This window comes from Haliotis cracherodii, unplaced genomic scaffold (assembly GCF_022045235.1).
Source record: "Haliotis cracherodii isolate W230 unplaced genomic scaffold, xgHalCrac1.p SCAF_10, whole genome shotgun sequence".
NCBI lineage: Eukaryota > Metazoa > Mollusca > Gastropoda > Lepetellida > Haliotidae > Haliotis > Haliotis cracherodii.
Window position 1 is genome coordinate 42,523,511 of NW_027266265.1, and position 22,103 is coordinate 42,545,613.

At 42.4% G+C, this 22,103-nt stretch overlaps 1 protein-coding gene across 2 annotated transcripts in view; it reads right to left on the reverse strand.

The window, feature by feature from the left end:
• Positions 1-800: 800 nt before the first annotated feature.
• LOC139454400 (docking protein 5-like) overlaps positions 801-22,103 on the reverse strand; it is a 39,894-nt gene continuing 18,591 nt past the window's right edge. The window contains exons 2-14 of one of the 2 annotated variants that reach the window (XM_071236076.1): positions 17,568-17,685; positions 16,237-16,459; positions 15,529-15,585; positions 14,606-14,792; positions 11,986-12,098; positions 10,924-10,962; positions 9,962-10,120; positions 7,856-7,942; positions 7,453-7,527; positions 6,743-6,796; positions 4,243-4,258; positions 2,293-2,334; positions 1,672-1,720 (exon numbers count right to left, since the gene is read on the reverse strand). In XM_071236076.1, coding sequence (XP_071092177.1) covers positions 2,331-2,334; positions 4,243-4,258; positions 6,743-6,796; positions 7,453-7,527; positions 7,856-7,942; positions 9,962-10,120; positions 10,924-10,962; positions 11,986-12,098; positions 14,606-14,792; positions 15,529-15,585; positions 16,237-16,459; positions 17,568-17,639 — 1,086 coding nt within the window. In that variant the 5' untranslated portion in view covers positions 17,640-17,685 and the 3' untranslated portion in view covers positions 1,672-1,720; positions 2,293-2,330. Of the gene's footprint in view, positions 1,721-2,292; positions 2,335-4,242; positions 4,259-6,742; positions 6,797-7,452; positions 7,528-7,855; positions 7,943-9,961; positions 10,121-10,923; positions 10,963-11,985; positions 12,099-14,605; positions 14,793-15,528; positions 15,586-16,236; positions 16,460-17,567; positions 17,686-22,103 lie in introns of both variants that reach the window. The other variant, XM_071236075.1, reaches the window with a different exon arrangement.

Consider the following 22,103-nt stretch of genomic DNA (forward strand, 5'->3'; position numbering starts at 1 on the left):
AGAATAGAATAGAATAGAATAGAATAGAATAGAATAGAATAGAATAGAATAGAATAGAATAGAATAGAATAGAACCTATGCTTACCGTCACATGCGACTATGCATGCAAAAGGCGACTAACGGGATCGGGTGGTCAGGTTCGCTGACTTGGCTGATGCACGTCCTCGTATCCCAATAGCGTAGATCGATGCTCGTGATGTCAGTTACTGGATTGTCTGGTCCAGATTCGATTGTTCACAGACCGCTGTCTTATAGCTGGTATATTGCTGAGTGCGGCGTTAAACAACAAACAAACAAACAAACGTACGGCAAGCATGGGCAGCTGAAGACCGATTCTAACCCGGATCTTCACAGGTAGCCAACTGATATAGTAAACATCCATCCACTCAGTTGGGATACGATGACACGAAATCAATCAAGTCACCAAGCCAGAAATGCCAATCCCTTTGTGCTCTTACGCCAATCATCGGTCCCTGGGGACCTATATTCCCTACCGGAGCCCCCACGGTGTTTTCAGGTAGATCGTCCAGACGACCAACAATGCGCTACATTATTTATTAAGAATAACAGCCCCACAAACATACTATTTATTTATAGTCTTTGTTTAATTTAGTACAATTGTGAATTTAGGATCGATTGGTTTGGAAATCGATAGAAAGTCTAAAAATAAATTCAACCTGTCTACATATTTATACTGTACAAATGTGTTGAGAACACATTTTCTTTTATCCAGATCTTCTTGTCTTGTGACTCAAATAAAACAACGACGGAATGTATGTACAAGCGTTTTACTATTGCTGTTCTTTCTCCATAAACAATAATACTATTAGGCTTATATGAGAGTATATCAAAGAATATTTATCAAATTTTCTGCAAATAAAATAGTTGAACAAGTGTACAGTTCCCCTCCAAATTCGAACACCGGATTGTGCATGTCGGGCTGCAGGTGTTGGATAGATGCATTCGTCACCACTCGCCCCTCTCCGTAACCTGCAAGAAGCTTGTCCCGGAATAACACGAGTTAGTCAAAATGGGATCGATGCTACAAACCCTTGATGACGATCAATACATGTGACAGCATTTGGTTGGTTTCACCTGCATAGGCCGTGTTATCGTATAAATTTTGAAATATTCTCAAGTAAATTCTAAATATCACTTGAAAAACGGTTTTTAATCTGTTATTCATTTGTATGTAAATGAACTTTCTTTACAAAATCTTGGTTATGTGTATGAGACAAATATGTCTCCTTTTTCTTTAAATCCACAGCTGGGAAAAAGTTCCAAATTATTTATACAAGCGTTTACCGCGTTTGAGATATTCTGTCATTTTTACATGATGGTGACTTAATAGACCTTTTTGAAAAACAGGAATCCCGACTTGCGCAAACCGATGCGCGGAGCCTCTTCCTACATGCAACTACTGAATTGCTAATGCTGAATTGCAGAGGAATACGACAAAAACATTATAACCAAATATTGCCTTGTGTGAGAGACTGAAACTGTCCGTGTTCATTCACGTCTCCACAATAAGATAAACGAATAAATGAAGCACTATTGTGAACCAGAAGCGGCATCCATCGAAGGAGTAACAGTCCAATCTGAACTCTCTTTCGTGTATCACATAACTCGAACTTTAAGCGTTGTCACTTCGGCAAAACCCGGAATTGGTCACAAAGGTCAGTCTTCCGCCAGTACTGGGGATGATCTTGATGAAGTGGGGCTGAAAGAGAGAGGCAGAGTTTGGTTTAAGCCGCCCATAGGGATGCTGATCGAAGACATCATTTTGGTAAGAGCTAATGGATCATGTCGACGAGAGCTCCACAAAGAGTGACGACATCACGGAGGGCTACACCAGATGTGTGTTGGTTGGTTAAATGTTCCAGCTGTCTGACGTCGGTCTGTGAATAATCGAGTCTGGACCTGACAATCTAGTGATTGACATCATGAGCATCGATCCACGCAATTGGAATACGATGACATGCATCAACCAAGTCAGCGAGCCTGACCACCCGATCCCGTTAGTCGTCTCTTACGACAAGCATAGTCGCCTTTTACGGCAAGAATGGGTTGCTGAAGATCTATTCTATCCCGGATCTTCACGGGTCAGATAAATACTGACCAAGCCTACTGAGGTTATATTATTCATGTTGACAACACACAGCTGACTAGCTGGTCTGTCGCTATTTGGGTAGCCGAGAAGATGACAAGTTAGCTTTTGAAATACCAAATGTTGCATTGCTTGTGTAATATATAGTTTACGTCATATGCCACCTGCTTTACAATCGGTCTTACATAGGTAGTCCCAGTCGTCGTTTGATTCTTCAGGTGGTCTATCTGAAAATACAACAAAGTCAGAATTACGTTACGTTGTAAGACATAATTGATTGAGTGAGTGGGTAGGGTTTTACGCCATATTTAGCAATAAAACAGCCGTATCAGGGCAGAGGGACACCACAAATGGGCATCTCACATTGTACACATGAGGCCCTGGTGTAACGAACCCCAGTGTGATGAGCCAATGCTTTACCCACTGGGCTACCCAACCGGACCCTTAGTGAGTGAGTGAGTATGGTTTTACGCCGCTTTTAACAATATTCCAGCAATATCACGGCGGGGGGCACCAGAAATGGGCTTCCCACATTGTACCCATGTCGGGAATCTAACCCGGTTCTTCAGCGTGACGAGCGAACGCTTTAACCACTAGTCTACCCGACCGCCCTTAGTTTGTATAGATACAATACCCAGCGAAAGATGTAGTCTGTTATTGCACGAGTGTCTCGAGATTGCGTTTATTACTGAATAATATCATCATGGTACTCGTGCTTTTTTAAATGGTGAAGGACTCAGTCTGCATTTTTTTCATAAAAGCATTTACCTTCTTGCTTACAAGGGTAAATAATATATATTCAATAATTGAAAACATACGTAATTACCTGCCACCTGAAAAAATCTAAATATAAGCATGGCTCAATGGAGACTAATAAAGAAAATGTTACAAGCAATTTGGTGAGGCCACAACCAGTTGATCATTTGTTCGTCTGATACCACTGAGTTCGACAGTGGGTCGCCATGGACGAAGAATGTTAGCAGTTTATAATCATGAACATCGCCCGAGAGTAAGTTCTTCCCAATTCACGAAGAGCAAGAGGCTATTCCGACGAACAGATGATCAGATCATTGTGGTCCAAATTGAATACGGGAACTGTTTTTACTGTGCATCGACCCATATACCTCTCGTAGAGAGTTATTGTGTGGATTAGAAGGGTGAATAGATCGGAGCTGTTCATACATTGCGACATGCATAGCATGTATCCCAGGGCTACGCATACAAATGTAAACCTGGGGTCCCTTTCACAAAGCGATCGTAGCGCCACTCCCTATCGCAACTCCCACACTTTAACATATACTTACAACTGTCGTGACGCTATGATTGCTTTTAGTTGTAGAACGGTGCCCCGTGCAGGGCGTCACGTGACATGCTCGAGGGAAATGGTGTTACGGACTTAAATTGATTTGTGCCCGTGGTTTTGTGAATGTTGTACGCGATTTCCAGGAATCCCTGAGATATCAGTTGTTATTTAATAGTTGTTTAAAGCCACAATATTCCATAAAAAATCGACCACCTAATTCATGAAGTCTCCTCTAACGACCAACATAGATAGCAGGGGACAGTTCTAACTCGGAATCCCACGGGGTCATTGGAATACGACACAATAGCCGGGGGTGGTATTTATACTCCTCTGTGATCGTCACATTTCGCCCCTAGTGAATTTATATACTAGTACATATAGGATGTTTGAAAGTAAGGAGAGGTAAAATTCCATTATTTTAATAAAAACCTCTGATTCTGGTGATGAGTGAGTGAGTTGGGTTTAACGTCGCTTTGAACAGTATTCCAGTAACATCACTGCTCGTAAGCTAAAATGTGGGAGGAAAGCCCGAAGTGATGGAGGTCTAAGATGTTTAACGCTTTGGTGAAACCAACGAGCACGCATATGGTGCCGACAGACCTAGAAACAAAATCGGGTCGAAAAGGGATTTGAACCCACGATCATAGGTTTCTGGTGCGCCCAAGGGACGCAACTCTGCAAAGTAATAGCTGCGTCCTTTGATTAGATTTTTTGCCTTCCCAACTGTTAGTTGCAATTGTTAGTGTTGGTGATTGTCACATTTAGTCTAACAGTGACCACACGCACTGTGTGATGTATTTAAATAGAAACATGCAAAATAATATATACATACTGCTCAGCGATCGGCCCTAAACATGACGAAAATATGGATTAGCTCGTAAATAACACGAGTACATCATATTCTTTCAATAATGTGAGGACAACAATATGCATCCATGCCCCTTAATGTTACAGTGGGGTGTGTCCACAATGTACCATGTGTCTGTCAGTCAGTGAGTGAGTCAGGTCTCACAAAATACTTTAATGTTACAGTTACACTTAACTGAAGTACGAAAGGAAGTAATCACCTAATGAATAGATGACACTCTATATGGATAACAACTTCTTTATTCTTTGTAAACACGTTTCAATGCTAATTCTTGTCCCTTCATCAGTAGCAGTTTGATGAAGGGACAAGAAGAATCCCAGAACCGTCATTACAAAGAATACAGAACGTATTCATAAAAAGGGTCATATTCATGTTCTTGCAACTTATAAATGCCTATCACAGACTACACACTTGATATTTTAGTAAATATTTCCAAATTGTATACATAAATATTGTGTAAAAGTGAAGAATGAAACGCAACCATCGTATTTGTGTCACCAGAACCCCACAAAGAATGCTTTCCTACTGGTTATTATTGTGATTGTTGCGAAAATCATGATTTTCTGCAACTGCATGTGTCTTGCAGCCAGTTGGCCCCCCTTTCTTACAACGGTGACAGTCCAATTACTGCCACAATCATCATTGCTATTGGCGTATTGCCATGGCGGCACGCTGTCCTGACTTATCCACATAGGACATCTCTGGGACCATCTCGGGCGACAACTCAGACGTCGACAACAACAGCCAGACAACGTCCAGCAGCTGAAGACGGATCCTTTTTGATGCGCCACCCGGCGGTTTACGTTTTCCACGAGAAGGCGGGTACTGGCTTGCATCCATGAGAAGGCGGGTACTTGCTTGCATCCATGAGAAGGCGGGTACTGGCTTGCATCCATGAGAAGGCGGGTACTTGCTTGCATCCACGAGAAGGCAGGTACTTGCTTGCATCCATGAGAAGGCAGGTAATGACTTGCATCCACGAGAAGGCGGGTACTGGCTTGCATCCACGAGAAGGCAGGTACTTGCTTGCATCCATGAGAAGGCAGGTAATGACTTGCATCCACGAGAAGGCGGGTACTTGCTTGCATCCATGAGAAGGCAGGTACTTGCTTGCATCCATGAGAAGGCAGGTAATGACTTGCATCCATCAGAAAGCGGGTACTGGCTTGCATCCATGAGAAGGCGGGTACTGGCTTGCATCCATGAGAAGGCAGGTACTGGCTTGCATCCATCAGAAGGCGGGTACTTGCTTGCATCCACGAGAAGGCGGGTACTGGCTTGCATCCACGAGAAGGCGGGTACTTGCTTGCATCCACGAGAAGGCGTGGATCTGGCTTGCATCCATGAGAAGGCGGGATCTGGCTTGCATCCACGAGAAGGCGGGATCTGGCTTGCATCCATGAGAAGGCGGGATCTGGCTTGCATCCACGAGAAGGCGGGATCTGGCTTGCATCCATGAGAAGGCGGGTACTGGCTTGCATCCATCAAAAGACGGGTACTTGCTTGCATCCATCCTAATCGGGGTAATACCAAGTACTCTTTCTGCTGCCATCGACGGCTGTGATACACTGCTGACTTTATCGTGATCCCTGTTTCAGTGTTAATCTGTTTCATGACCAATGTGTGAATGATTGCTCACTCTTGTAATACTGAAGCTTCAGAGTTGGTTTATGGCACAAAGAGCTCTAAATGGTCGGTATTGATAAACAGCTGATATCAGCTGAAAACGTTTTGTTGTTTTTTATTTGTAAAGACAAAGTCATGATGTGCACTTTCTTTTGTACTTCAAGGCACATATCGTTTGCACGGCATCTTTAATGCTACAGCGTCGCGTGCATACATAAAACCAATTGTTTATCTTCTTTTACGTAACAGTAGTTCATGTACGCTATTTACCACGTGTCCATATTATTTAGTGCCGGGCAAAAGAAAGTATACACTTGAAAATTGGATTTGACAAAAAATTACTAAAAATATCAAAACGTTACTAGGCTGAAAACAGTCCACGAAGCATTGCAAATTTAGACCCAAACTACGACTATTATACCCGAATCAAATACACCACCACCGATAACCATTTCTTGATTGTTTAATTTCAGCCACCATCAAACATGGGTGTCTACTTTCCTTTGCCCGGCAGTTTATGTGTTCTCATGTTTTGTAATTTCCATCATCGTACAGTAACTACGGTAATAGGGTCCCGATTCTCTGTGAGTGCTGTTTCCTCTGATAAACTTCGGACATAGTAAACACTTGATGGTTGCCATGAAAAAAACATTAGATATGCATAAGATTAAGACATGTTTAAGGACATATCTAAATACCATTTTTTTTGCTGGTGTACCTGGAGAATTACCTATGCGTTGACAATCCAACTAACCAGCCATCATTGGCTAGAGTAGAGGTGTGTATGGACGTTCAATACACCTTTTACTTAAGAAAGGTTACATTAATTGTAGCTCACCTGAGTAGGGCGAGGTGTAGCCTTGTCTGGCCTGCACAGGGCTTAGGTAGTCTGCTGTTTTAAGAAAATGAAAGAAAACACAATTGAATAATTAATGTTAATAAATATACGTCAGCGCCAGAGTATAACTATTCTCCATCATCCGCCGATTGTTCCATTGGGCGTAAAATGCAAAACAGCGATGAAAATGAAGGGATTACTGAAAATCAGTGATAACACTAGGTTTTCGTGAGAAGAGTAAGCATGTCCTGCCCTACCTTATCACCCATAAGTGAGTGAGTGAGTGAGTTTGGTTTAACGCCGCTTTTACCAGTATTACAGTTATATCACGGCGTATCAGCTTAATGTGGGAGGAAAGCCCGAAGTGATGCAAGTCTCAGACGTTTACCACTTCGGTGAAACCCACGAGCACGGGTATGGTGCTGACAAACCTAGAAACATAATCGGGGCGAACCGGGATTCGAACCCACAATCCTAGGTTTCTGACGTGCCCAAGGGACGCAACTCTGTACAGCGAATCGCGGAGCCTTAGACAACTGGGCCATCCGTGCCCCCAAGGACGTGTGAAAGCCGTGTTCAGGACATAGCATAGGTAGCATCGGGATGGCATGGGATATCATCATATCAGGCCATCGGATTGCCAGCACATTATCAGCTTGGTTCCCTGGGTATGCTGCGCTGACGCTACCAGGTACACCATTCACAATCACCTTCTCTGGCCATATCCGTGTAGGGCATCCCCTCATCAGGAGGAGGATGGAGAGGGGGCTGGGGGCCGCTGGTCACTGCAATGAGACGATTTCAAAATGCGAGCTTCTCTTGGAATTATTCTCGTGACAGGTTGCGCATTGTTTGGGAGAAATTAGCTATTATGTGGTTAGCGATTTATAAAACAAATTCTGTTCTGGAATGGCCTTATCGAAAAAAAATATGAATAAAAATATATGCTTCAAACTGTTGAAAAAAAAGAAATTGTCGGCCAAAAAACATATATTGTTGCAAGGTGTTTTTTTCTATAAAAAAAACAATATTAGCTCTAAATATATAAATACACACACACTCACACCTCCCAGATTACCAAATGGTCGGTCCCTGAGGACCCACTTTACCTACCCGGGTTACTCATAGGTAAGTAGGGGTTTCTACTCTGCTCCGTCAAGGCAGGCTCGGAAGGTCGACGACTGTCACAGCGAACCACACCTGAAACATAATGCTTTGTGTTAATACATTATATATTGCATGGCATATAATGTGTGTCATCCTTATTAGTAGGTGTCATTAGCGGTAACTTAACAATCTTCATCCTTCGACAATCAGAAAAAAATATTAGATTGTCATAATCGCTTAGATTTAAAATGTCACGTTCAATTTTATCATTTTTGTATCGCTTTTATTTCCTCATCGCATATTTGCCCAGTTACATAATTTTCTCCTTCCTGCGACATCCCGTTATTCCGGACCTACGGGACCGACCATTTCATATTCTGGGAACTTGTATCGAGATTAGACATCTTTTCAGTTAAAAAAACCCGATCATTTTTTTATTTAAAACTATGAACCTGAATTGTTTTAACAAAAAAAAAATTCATTACACCGGACTTAACTGAGTCCGGACTTTGTTACTCCGGACAGTTACCGCTAGGAACGCCTACACACATATATTAGTGAGTGAGTGAGCTGGGGTTTGCGGTGCTGTGAACATTATTTGAGTTATATCACGGCGGGTCAGCTTGATGTGAGAGGAAGCCCCGAAGTGATACAGGGATGAATCATTTACCACTTTGTTGAAACCCACGAACAGGGGAATGGTGCTGACAAACTTCGAAACATAATCAGGTCAAATCTGGGATTTGAACCAATATCTGCACTGGGAATCACGGCGCCTCAGACGACAACCCTACGATACTTCCGTATACATTTGTGACACTACATCAATCTCATTAAAATCAGATCTTAGTTCTCGCTATCGCTGACAGTTTGGCCCGTACGACTGATTCCCTCGAAATTCTCGTCTATCTCTCGCTTCCGTGGGTGACCATTTGAACGGAGGAGGCACAGTACGTGGGAAGAACTGCCATGCAATCTCAACCATATATTAGACCTTCCGGAATGTTTGTTTGTTCAGTTTTCAAAACTTAATCGAGAACTATGTCAACTTATTTTTCATGCGTAGTCTGAAATGGATGTTCTAAAATGTTCCATTATACACTTTTCAAAAATTCATTCAGTCTAGAGTTGTATTTGTCTGCTATCACTATCAACAAATTTCGTGTTGCACTAACCCAGTTCCGCTGTAGCTCCAACACTCTCCATATTGAGACTGGTAGATACGTTAATACTCCACGAGAGCAGAGATTGTGCAATAGTTGCAACCAAAGATATGTCGAGAATGAATATCATTTTTTATTAATTTGTAACGCTTATGATGAACTTCGTCTTCAGTATTCACCACAGAAGTATTTAGTACATCCTACTCTTGCTAAATTCAATATGCTTATGGCGGTAAACAATGAAACTGTAATTAGAAATGTTGCAACTTTTATATACCATGCTATGAATGTTAGACTCCAAACACTAACCCTATAAATGTTAATGATGGACCGAATATTGTACCATGGGCCGCTGGCCTACACATGTACATGAATAAAGAATTATTATAGATATCGCCAGGTTGAAACGAGTGTCGTAAAGCTCGAGAAAGCTTTTTTCTAAGTGGCTGATGTCGACTTCTTGTCAGTCATTTCAATGGTCGGTCAAAGTTCGCGGAAGGACGGTCTGACGTGACCGGTAATGGAATGTCCTCAGATCTTTGTTTAGCGACAACGAGAACTTAAATCTGATTTTAATGAGATTGAACACTACCCTCGAATTTATTTTTATATTTTGTACGGGTGGCCCTGTCGTCTAAGGCGCCGCAGTTACCTGTGCAGAGGTGCGTCCCTTGGACACGCCAGAAACCTATAATTGGTGGTTCGAATCCCGGTTCACCAGGATAATGTTTCTAGGTTTGTCAGCACCATACCCGTGCTCTTGAGTTTCACCGAAGTGGTAAACGTCTGAGACCTGCATCACTTCGGGCTTTCCTCCCACATTAAGCTAACACGCCGCGATATAACTGGAATACTGTTAAAAGGGGCGTTAAACCAAACTCACTCACTCACTATGTTTTGTCAAATTATCCACTATGTAACCCCCATTATTATGTTGTAAACTGCTTACCACGTGAGTGGATGAAGTCCTGGCTGGCTCTGCGTTGAGGAAGATCGCGGCCATTGGTGGACTGTCCTCTGGTTAAGGTGTTTCTCTCCGGCAAATATGGTGGGAGTGACGGTTCAGACATGAACCGCTGTCGGGGATGGGTAGGCGGTTGCATAGGCCCTTAAAATGAAACAAGAGTGTCAGTGTGTCCTCATGAAATGTATTCACTATCAACAACAGCACGGGGTTGGTAGCAGTGATGATACTTTAAGAATAAGGAGACAAATAGAGCCACCTTGGTCTGTACTTCACTTAAGTCGTGATTGAAAAATTGCAATAATGCATTGTCAAACTAGAATATGCGAACATAACAAAAATTGAGATTTCTACAAAAGTTACAGAACGACATGGATACTGCATTGGAAAAATACATATATAAATAACGGGGTATTACATTTACATTTGTAAGGGCTTATTGCACTTATGTTGCAATTAGATAACGACGTGTGTGTGTTCGTGTGTGCGTGCGTGCGTGCGTGCGTGCGTGTGTGTGTGTGTGTTTGTACAATTCCGGACCAATGTCTGTTTTATAGAACCAGCCCACTGAGTCACAGTTCAACATGGAGTCCCCACTCAGCCACATTATATTGGCTCAGAGCAGAAGCAGTCCTTGTTTTATCTCCTCAAAGCCGAGTGAACCATCCAACCAAAGACCTTCCGCTCTCCGGGAAGACGCTCTGTTCACTAGGATAATTGTAGGGAATGGCAGGACAGCGTCGTTTGGCTGATCCGGCGACCATGTTTCAAATGGAATAAAGATTTATCCAGGTTTTATTTTCGAATTCATTAGTGTTTAGGGATTATGTCGAACATGTGAACGTTTAGTTCAAACGGATTGGGCGGCGGCGGAAAAAGCGCCAAAAAATAAGAAGGTCGCTTGAAGTTCAGGTGAGCTAAAATTTCACTTGCTACTATATACGTACCTGGAGAGTAGAGATTGTTCGCAGAAGGATCACTGCCACCTGAAAAACACAATGTCGAAACAGCTGAGACTCCTCCACACACTAACTGACTCCACATCCTGCCTGTCACAACGTTCTGACCGATTCCACCTCCTGACTGATTCGACTCAATGACTCCACACCCTTGCTCTACATCCTGACTGACTCGACTCAATGACCCCACACCCTTCCTCTAACTCCTGACTGACTCCACTCAATGACCCGACACCCTTGCTCTACATCCTGACTGACTCGACTCAATGCCTCCACACCCTTCCTCTACATCCTGACTGACTCGACTCAATGACCCGACACCCTTGCTCTACATCCTGACTGACTCGACTCAATGACTCCACACCCTTGCTCTACATCCTGACTGACTCGACTCAATGCCTCCACACCCTTGCTCTACATACTGACTGACTCGACTCGATGACTCCACACCCTTGCTCTACATCCTGACTGACTCGACTCAATGACTCCACACCCTTCCTCTACATCCTGACTGACTCGACTCAATGACTCCACATCCTTGCTCTACATCCTGACTGACTCGACACAATGACTCCACACCCTTGCTCTACATCCTGACTGACTCGACTCAATGACTCCACACCCTTCCTCTACATCCTGACTGACTCGACTCAATGACTCCACATCCTTGCTCTACATCCTGACTGACTCCACTCAATGACTCGACACCCTTGCTCTACATCCTGACTGACTCGACTCAATGCCTCCACACCCTTGCTCTACATCCTGACTGACTCGACTCAATGACTCCACATCCTTGCTCTACATCCTGACTGACTTGACCTAATGACTCCACACCCTTGCTCTACATCCTGACTGACTTGACCTAATGGCTCTACACCCTTGCTCTACATACTGACTGACTCGACTCAATGACTCCACACTGTTAGTCCACATCCTAACTTCACACCCAACGATACAAACCATACATACTGAATTTGAATTGACACATCTGACTGACCGATCAGAATCGTATATTCCCCAAAACTATATTCATGACCGACCACCTACCTCGCCTGGATAAGGTGTTGCTCATGCCCCTGGCCTGGTCGTCGAGCTTAGTGAGGATGTTGTAGGAGTGGGCCGACTGACACATGATGAATCCCTCCCCCACCGGGCTGCTCCTGTAGCAACATACACAACAAGTGCGTTACTCCAACAAGGTGTCCACTCTACAGGGTGTCCACACTACCGGGTGTATACACTACAGGGTATCCACAGTACAGGGTGTCCATACTACAGAGTGTTTGCACAACAGGGTTTCCACACTACAGGGTGTCCATACTACAGCTTGTTTACACTACCGGGTGTCCGTACTACAGGGTGCCCACACTACAGGGTTTCTACACTTCAGGGTATCTACACTACAGAGTGTCTACATCTACACAACAGAGTGTCTTCACTACAGGGTGTCCACATTACATGGCGTCTATACTACATGGTGCCCCCACTACTGGGTATCTACACTACAGGGTGCCTATTCTACAGGGTATCCACACTATAGGGTATCTACATTACATGGTGTCTACACTACAGGGTGTCCACACTACAGGGTGTCTAAACTACACGGTATTTACATTACAGGGTGTCTAAACTACAGTTTCCACACTACAGGGTGTCTACACTACAGGGTATCCACATTACAAGATGTCTACACTACAGGGTGTCCACACTACAGGGTGTCAACACAGGGTGTCAAAACTACAGGTTATCTACACTACAGGGTGTCTACACTACAGGGTATCCACACTACAGGGTATCTGTATTACATGGTGTCTACACTACAGGGTGTCCTCACTACAGGGTGTCAACACTACAGGTTATCTACATTACAGGGTGTCTAAACTACAGAGTGTCCACACTACAAGATGTCTACACTACAGGGTTTCCACACTACAGGGTGTCAACACTACAGGTTATCTACATTACAGGGTGTCTACATTACAGGGTATCCACATTACAAGATGTCTACACTACAGGGTGTCCACACTACAGGGTGTCAACACAGGGTGTCAACACTACAGGTTATCTACATTACAGGGTATCTACACTACAGGGTGTCTACACTACAGGGTATCCACATTACATGATGTCTACACTACAGGGTGTCCACACTACAGGGTATCTACATTACATGGTGTCTAAAATACAGGGTATCTAAATTATAGGGTGTCCACACTACAGGGTGCCTACACTGCAGGGTTTCTACGCCACAAACTACAGGGTGCCAACACCACAGACAACAAAGCATCTGGTACTATTTACACCATATACTACAGGGTATCAATACTACGGACTATTATACAGAGTATCTACGCTACAGGGTGCCAACACCACAGACAACAGAGCATCTAGTACTATTTACACCATATACTACAGGGTATCAATACTACGGACTAGTATACAGAGTATCTACACTACAGGGTGCAAACACCACAGACAACAGAGCATCTAGTACTATTTAAACCATATACTACAGGGTATCAATACTACGGACTATTATACAGAGAATCTACGCTACAGGGTGCCTACACCACAGACAACAGAGCATCTAGTACTATTAACACCATATACTACAGGTTATCAATACTACGGACTATTATACAGAGTATCTACGCTACAGGGTGCCAACACCACAGGCAACAGAGAATCTAGTACTATTTACACCATATACTACAGGGTATCAATACTACGGACTATTATACAGAGTATCTACACTACAGGGTGTCCACACTACAGAGTATCTACATTAAATGGTGTCTAAAATACAGGGTATCTACATTATAGGGTGTCCACACTACAGGGTGCCAACACCACAGACAACAGAGCATCTAGTACTATTTAAACCATATACTACAGGGTATCAATACTACGGACTATTATACAGATTATCTACAATACAGGGTGTCCACACTACAGGGTATCTACATTAAATGGTGTCTAAAATACAGGGTATCTACATTATAGGGTGTCCACACTACAGGGTACCAACACCACAGACAACAGAGCATCTAGTACTATTTACACCATATACTACAGGGTATCAATACTACGGACTATTATACAGAGTATCTACACTACAGGATGCCAACACCACAGACAACAGAGTATCTAGTACTATTTACACCATATACTACGGGTATCAATACTACGGACTATTATACAGAGTATCTACACTACAGGGTGCCTACACCACAGACAACAGAGTATCTAGTACTATTTACACCATATACTACAGGGTATCAATACTACGGACTATTATACAGAGTATCTACACCACAGGATGTCTATGCCACAAACTCACTCCACCCCACCTCACTCCATCCCAACGCCAACCCCCTACCAACGTTCACAAGCAGTGTTAACATCAACGTTTTAAACAGGTCTCCATAGTAAATGACGTGATGAATAATCTGCCTCTTTTGCAGATAATAAAAGAAAACGATCTTATAAAAAATATCAGCGGTGATTTCATTTAGAATAATAATAAACCGCCCACAGACTGCTCACATTTGACGAAAGTTTCTTACGAAAAGTTGATTGATTAATCGTAAGCTGACTAGTATGTTAAATAACACCTATGAGCACCTATGAGACAAGTACAGATAAGACTCTGTACATCTGTACCCACCTCCCGGTTTCAATCCAGAACATCAAATCTCTGTCTTCCTGTTTGTATTTGCGGATTGTCGTCAGAGGTATTTTAGACAGGATTTCGTCTCCCTGGATAATTGTCAGGTGACCATCGGCGATGTAAAGATTGACCTCGCCGTGAAAGTTGGTGTGCGGTGCATTGATGATGCATGCTGGAAACATGTCTGTAAAAATATGTAACGGTTGAGGTTGGGGTGATGAGGACGATAATGACGATAATAATGATAAAGATAACGATATTAATGATGAAAGTCGATAATAATACTAACACCAGTAACAGGTACTACTACTACTACTACTACTACTACTACTACTACTACTACTACTACTACTAGTACTACTACTACTACTACTTCTACTACTACTACTACTAACCCGTGAAGATCCTGGGTAGAATAGGTCTTCAGCAACCTATGCTGGTCGTATGAGGCGACTATGCTCGTCGTTAGAGGCGACTAACGAGATCGGGTGGTCAGGCTCGCTGACTTGGTTGATGCATGTCATCGTATTCCAATTCCGTGGATCGATGCTCATAATGTCAATCACTAAGTCTTGATTGTCTGGTCCAGTCTCGATTACTTACAGACCTCCGTTTTATAACTGAAATATTCTTGACTGTGGCGTTAAACAACAAACAAAAAACAAAACTACCATAACTACTACTACTACTACTACTACTACTAATGATGATTATGACGATTATGATGATGGCGAGGACGACGACGACGACAACGATGATGATGACGACGACGACGACGACGATGATAATGATGATTTTACCTAACTGCAATCTATTAAAGGTATCTTGACACAGGCATAACGAAGTGGAGTATTCTTAGGCTCGTTAGATTTCGTTAGGTTTTGGCGAGACCCCAGTAATGACGGGCGATAGAAACTTACCAATCTTTTTCTTAACTTCTTTCTGTAGACACGACAGCCATTCTTTGGCACCCGCCTCTGTGAATGTATATACATGTGAGTACAGACACATGCATTTATGTAAAATCTAATTAACATCGTCATTAGATAAAACAATTTTTTTTAAAAAGATACAACAGGCTAAAAATAAAAACGATGTGAAGTACGAGATTTAAATGAAACACAACTGCATACCAGACACATGTGATAATATTAAGTCAGGATATTGAGCAAAAATGGCCAAAATATGTTTTTATTTAAATTGATTCCATTGAAATTAAACAATAATTGCTGTATCTATGGAAAATTTTATTTTAGATATATCTTTTTATTATTTAAAACTGAACTGAACTTGAAAACTGATATTTTTTTGTTGAAAACATATTTAAATAAAATTATGTACTTACCCGAATCACAGTGCCCTATTGTTGTATGTATATAGTCATACTTACTTGAGTCTACCCGTGAAGATCCGGGGTAGAATAGGTCTTCAGCAACACATGCTTGCCTTTAAAGGCGACTATGCTTGGTTGATGCATGTCATCGTATCCCAACTGCTTTTGATCGGTGCTTATGATGTCAATCACCGGATTGTCTGGTCCAGATTCGATTATTGACAGACCGCCGTCATATAGCGTGAACATTGCTGAGTGCGGCGTAAACCACGAAAAAACAAACAAACAAACTTACCCGAATCACAGGTGAAGTTGATTTCCTTACATAGTTCAGTCCTGAGGGCGATATGAACGCCTTTCGGTCTTCCTGGCAGTCGCTCGACATTTAGAATGTCGTTGATGTAGTACTCATGTCGCGGCTTCCCTTTCGTTGCTTCCTTCTCGTCCAAGTATTTAATAAGGCGGGCGGGAGATCTCGTTGTGTTCTCGCGAAGCACAAACCATCGCTTCGACCATTTCTGCCAGCAAAGAGCTACTGTTCTAAATATCTGTATCACCAGATGAGCGTTTATTATGGCGATATTTGACGCCGAATCGGTTATTTCACGCACAATGAAATAATAACATTGATTCAGAATATGAAGGAGGATTTTCATGAACGACACTCGACGCCCAATCGGTTATTTCACGCACAATAAAACAATGATGTTAATTTAGAATATGAATGAGGGCTATTAAACTTTTGTTTGTTTGTTTGTTGTTTAACGCCGCACTCAGCAATATTCCAGCTATATGACGGCAGGCTGTAAATAATCGAGTCTGGACCGGACAATACAGTGATTAACATCATGAGCATCGATCCACGCAATTGAGATCGATGACATGCATCAACCAAGTCAGCGAGCCTGACTACCCGATCCCGTTAGTCGCCTCTTACGACAAACATAATCGCCTTTTACGGCAAGCATGGCTTGCTGAAGACCTATTCTATCCCGGATCTTCACTGGTCCGACTATTAAACTAGTGGACATTTGACTGGACAGCGACATGATGACGTCATGTGCGCCCTGCCGTTCAGTTCAGTAGAAGATGCAAGATGACAGTACCAGACCACATTGTGCCCAGCTCGTCACCGATTATCTCCGACGAAAAGGCATACGGACATTGGACATGTCCCCAAACTACTAGTATTCAACGCTGAACATGTTACCGTTATGTAACAGACATGAAACGTGTAAATTGTCATGTAAGCATAATCCTATATGCATTTGCATTGATACAAAATGAATAACACGGTGTTTTGATATGTATACCTTGTACTATTTAGGGACCATTCTCAACACATATCAAAATATATAGAAACGTTCTCTGTCTACGGAAACTTACCGGGGCCAAAAGCAAACAACATCAGTTTTTTAATACATACCTCAATGAACCGAAATAAAGACACAGTCAATCCTTAAATAAATGAATAGATACAAACGCCTGCCTATTCTGGGTTACTAAAACATGAATTTTCCCAATTTAGCAAATTTCAAGTGAATGCTTTCTTTTGCCCAGAAGTTTATGTTTAAAATGGTATTTTATAACTCCTGAATCAAATTTAGCCTGGCAACAGCACAGTACCTTGAGGTGTCTGCTTTGGGAATGTACATAGCCGACTTTGACAATATCAGATACTTCATTTAGCGACGCCATTCAGGTGCATCTTGCCTCCTAAGATTAAAGGTCACTTTGTCAGCGTCTGAAAAAAAAAACAACAGCAACATCTGAATAAGTATTCAGCGAAACCTCATCAATCCATGACGTACCTTTACCTGTAAAATTGTCCAGATTAACAACTGAACGATTTAACGATTTACGCGCATGAAGAATTGTCCCTAAACTGATTCCACTGTTTGTTCGCGCTGCCTGTTAAGTGCGTATAACTGTAATCGTGTACGCAGATGTCAATAACATCCTTTTTTTAAATGTATTTTTTTTGTAACTTTCAGCGTTTTGAAGGGAGGGTTTTCTGTAGACTGGGTTCCTGTCTACCTTAGCTACTAGCGCTTAGTTTGCGGCGCGCACCAACAGTGGAACCAGTTTAGGTTTACATAGTAACGGGGTCCGTGCTATCGGGTTTTCACTGTACACAGCTGAAACCAAGATGAGAATTATTGGTGGAGTGTGGAAGATGGGACCTGCTGAAGCAGTGATGCTGGTGTAAAATCAAGGACAGGTGACCTGGCCAGGCACGACGTAATAAAATCTGGGGCAGATTACCGTCAACTTTATATTCAAACAAATAAGAATGTAAACACGGTCCTTGACTCAGCCATGGCCAAAAATAGGCGATTTCAACTTTGTTAAGCACACTTATACATGAGTTTGTTTCGAGTTAAGATGACCATTAAAATAGGTCTCTGTTCTTGTCCTCGGCCTGTGGGTTTATGACAAAGCTGTGTAACTGTCTCTATTCAGCTGTAATGTAGGAACGAAACACAACACAAGCGATCATGGCTGCAATCAGGTCGCCGCGTCCCTTTCAAGGCTTTCCCGCGCCCTGGTCCTTTGTGACAAAGTAGGGTATATCTCTTTTTGAAGCTTCAATGTAACAGTACACCCGCGATCATTGCCATCTGAGACGTTTAGGTTTTTTCTAAAGTTGAATCGTATTTGTCTAGAGGTAAAACATATTTGTAGAAGAACTGGATAGTCAATTCAACAAACAACGTGGTATCTCAATGTCCATACATCTTCCCGAGGCAAGAAAGTTAACTGACTATATAAGGCAAGGGTGGAAACTGGACTTGAAAAGGTTTGGAAAATATCTGATGACAACGAGTTGGCGTTGCACATGCTTTGCAAATCCTGCAATCGACCGAAATCTGCACGACAGTTTACGAACCGGATTTCGATTTCGTTGCGAGATTTTGATTGGACTATGCATAGACTCGTTAGTCCAGCCAAAATGTAACTCCATAATACCAGCCTGGTTCGGCAAGGGTCAGTTAACTCTCTTGCCTCGGGAAGATAATGTCTACTGAATCATGACGTCTGTCTGAATGACGTCTGCCCATATGTTTGTAAGGCGGCTGTCTATCTGTCTGTATACATTACATTTGTCTACCTGCCTTTATGACGTCTGTCTACCTGTCTGCATGGCGTCTGTCTACATATCTGTCTGTATGACATGTCTATGTGTCTGTATGACATGTCTATATGTCTGTATGACATGTGTATCTGTCTGTATGATATGTGTATCTGTCTGTATGACATGTGTATGTGTCTTTATGACATGTGTATGTGTCTGTATGACATGTCTATGTGTCTGTATGACATGTCTATGTGTCTGTATGACATGTCTATGTGTCTGTATGACATGTCTATGTGTCTGTATGATATGTGTATGTGTCTGTATGACATGTCTATGTGTCTGTATGACATGTCTATGTGTCTGTATGACATGTCTATGTGTCTGTATGACATGTCTATGTGTCTGTATGATATGTGTATGTGTCTGTATGACATGTCTATGTGTCTGTATGACATGTCTATGTGTCTGTATGATATGTCTATGTGTCTGTATGATATGTCTATGTGTCTGTATGATATGTCTATGTGTCTGTATGACATGTCTTTGTGTCTGAACGACATGTCTATGTGTCCTTATGACATGTCTATGTGTCTGTATGACATGTCTATGTGTCTGTATGACATGTCTATGTGTCTGTATGACATGTCTATGTGCCTGTATGACATGTCTATGTGTCTGTATGACATGTCTATGTGTCTGTATGACATGTCTATGTGCCTGTATGACATGTCTATACGACATGTCTATGTGTCTGTATGACATGTGTATGTGTCTGTATGACATGTCTATGTGCCTGTATGACATGTCTATGTGTCTGTATGACATGTCTATGTGCCTGTATGACATGTCTATACGACATGTCTATGTGTCTGTATGACATGTCTATGTGTCTGTATGACATGTCTATGTGTCTGTATGACATGTCTATGTGTCTGTATGACATGTCTATGTGTCTGTATGACATGTCTATGTGCCTGTATGACATGTCTATACGACATGTCTATGTGTCTGTATGACGTGTGTATGTGTCTGTATGACATGTGTATGTGTCTGTATGACATGTCTATATGTCTGTATGACATGTCTATGTGTCTGTATGACATGTCTATGTGTCTGTATGACATGTCTATGTGTCTGTATGACATGTCTATGTGTCTGTATGACATGTCTATGTGCCTGTATGACATGTCTATGTGTCTGTATGACATGTCTATGTGCCTGTATAACATATTTTGATTATCTGTCTGTTTACTTCTGTCTGTCTGCCTGTATGTCGTCTCCTTATCAGTCTGAGGTCTGCTTATCTGTCTGACGTATGCATACCTGTCTGTTTGACGTCTGTTTGTCTGCATGGCGTCTCCCTATCTGTTTGAGGTCTGCTTATCTGACTGACGTCTGCCTACCTGTCTGTTTGACGTCTGTTTGTCTGCATGGCGTCTCCCTATCCGTTTGAGGTCTGCTTATCTGACTGACGTCTGCCTACCTGTCTGTTTGACGTCTGTTTGTCTGCATGACGTTTCCCTATCTGTTTGAGGTCTGCTTATCTGACTGACGTCTGCCTACCTGTCTGTTTGACGTCTGTTTGTCTGTATGGTGTCTGCCTATAGACCACCTGTGCCCCTATATGTGGAACTCCAGGAAGCGCGTATGCACGATAGTGCGATATGATTTATTGTTATTTATCATTTGCACTCAAAGAGTCAAGTAGATATGACTGTCCTTGAGCCAAGGTGAATGTCGTTTTGAAAGGAACTGGCAATAACAAACACTTGATTACTGCCGTATGGAAAGGAAAGAGATGCTCCGCTCTGGGTAGGAATGTCTTCCTGATAGCAATGACAATACACTATCAGGCCTAGGTCGTGGTGGGCGCCAATCATGACGTATAAAATTTATAACTATATAATCATTTATTTAGATCTTTTGAAAAACAAACTGTAAGTTGACTATTATTTGGGTAACAGACTCAAATTATTTACCTAATTTTTTCCATTTATTTGTTTATGTAGTTTAAGTGCACCCCTTCCCTCCTTCGTTTGGGGAAGGGCGCTGGCCACCACACTCACTTGACAAAGACCAACTGTTTGCTGAACCTGCTGCTGTGGACAGACTATCACCTCATACCAAACTCAAGCATTGGGCCTGGATGGGAGATCTGCACTAAGGAAGTCTTTACTGTTGTATTTAGCGGCATGTTTGAAAATATTTTTCACAGCTTGTCAACAAATTTGCTTTCATATGTACTCTTCAATTATTGGAGGAAATAAAGAATGTCTGTCTGTCCGTTAGTCTAAAATGTCACTCCGAAATTCCAGCCTAGTTCGGCAAGGGTGAAAACTGCACTTTTAGAGTCAGTTAATGCCCTTGCCACGGGAATATGCAAACACACTCGCGTGATAACCTCTATAGAGTCGGGGCCCATCATTCATCTCGTACATACTGTAATCTATACCGTATCCAATTAGACGTGACTCACTATCTTTGTCCAACACTTGCTCGTGTGCACAATGTGCAGATGTATATATAACTATACCTTCCCGAGGGCAAGGGCGACTGCAGGAATTGAAAAGCATGTGTACCGCCAGCTGGGCGTCGACAGATATTTTGCAAATCTTTTCATGTTTATAATCAATGTGCTCAAGGGGTAAGACCCGTTTTATTACAATGTAGATCTTGATTATAGATCAGATCATTTTGACAGGGCGCCGCCATTTTGCTTAATGAAAATACAAGTGACACGAGTTATGGAATCTGATTGGTCAATAGGAAGGACATAGAAGGGACATAATTCGTAATAGCCACTGGTGACTCTACGATAGAAACCCAGAACTTCCAGGCTTGTTCGGCCAGGGTGGGAACTGGACTTTTATAGTCAGTTAACGCCCTTGTCTCGGGAAGATGATACGAAAGGAAAACTAATGATTTGAATGAAGCTATCGTGTTTTGGGGTGCACAACGTGTGCATACCCGTGAAGATTCCGGGATAGAACAGGTCTTCAGCAACACATACTTGCCGTAAAAGGTGACTATGCTTGTCGTAAAAGGCGACTAACGGGATCGGGTGGTCAGTCTCGCTGACTAGG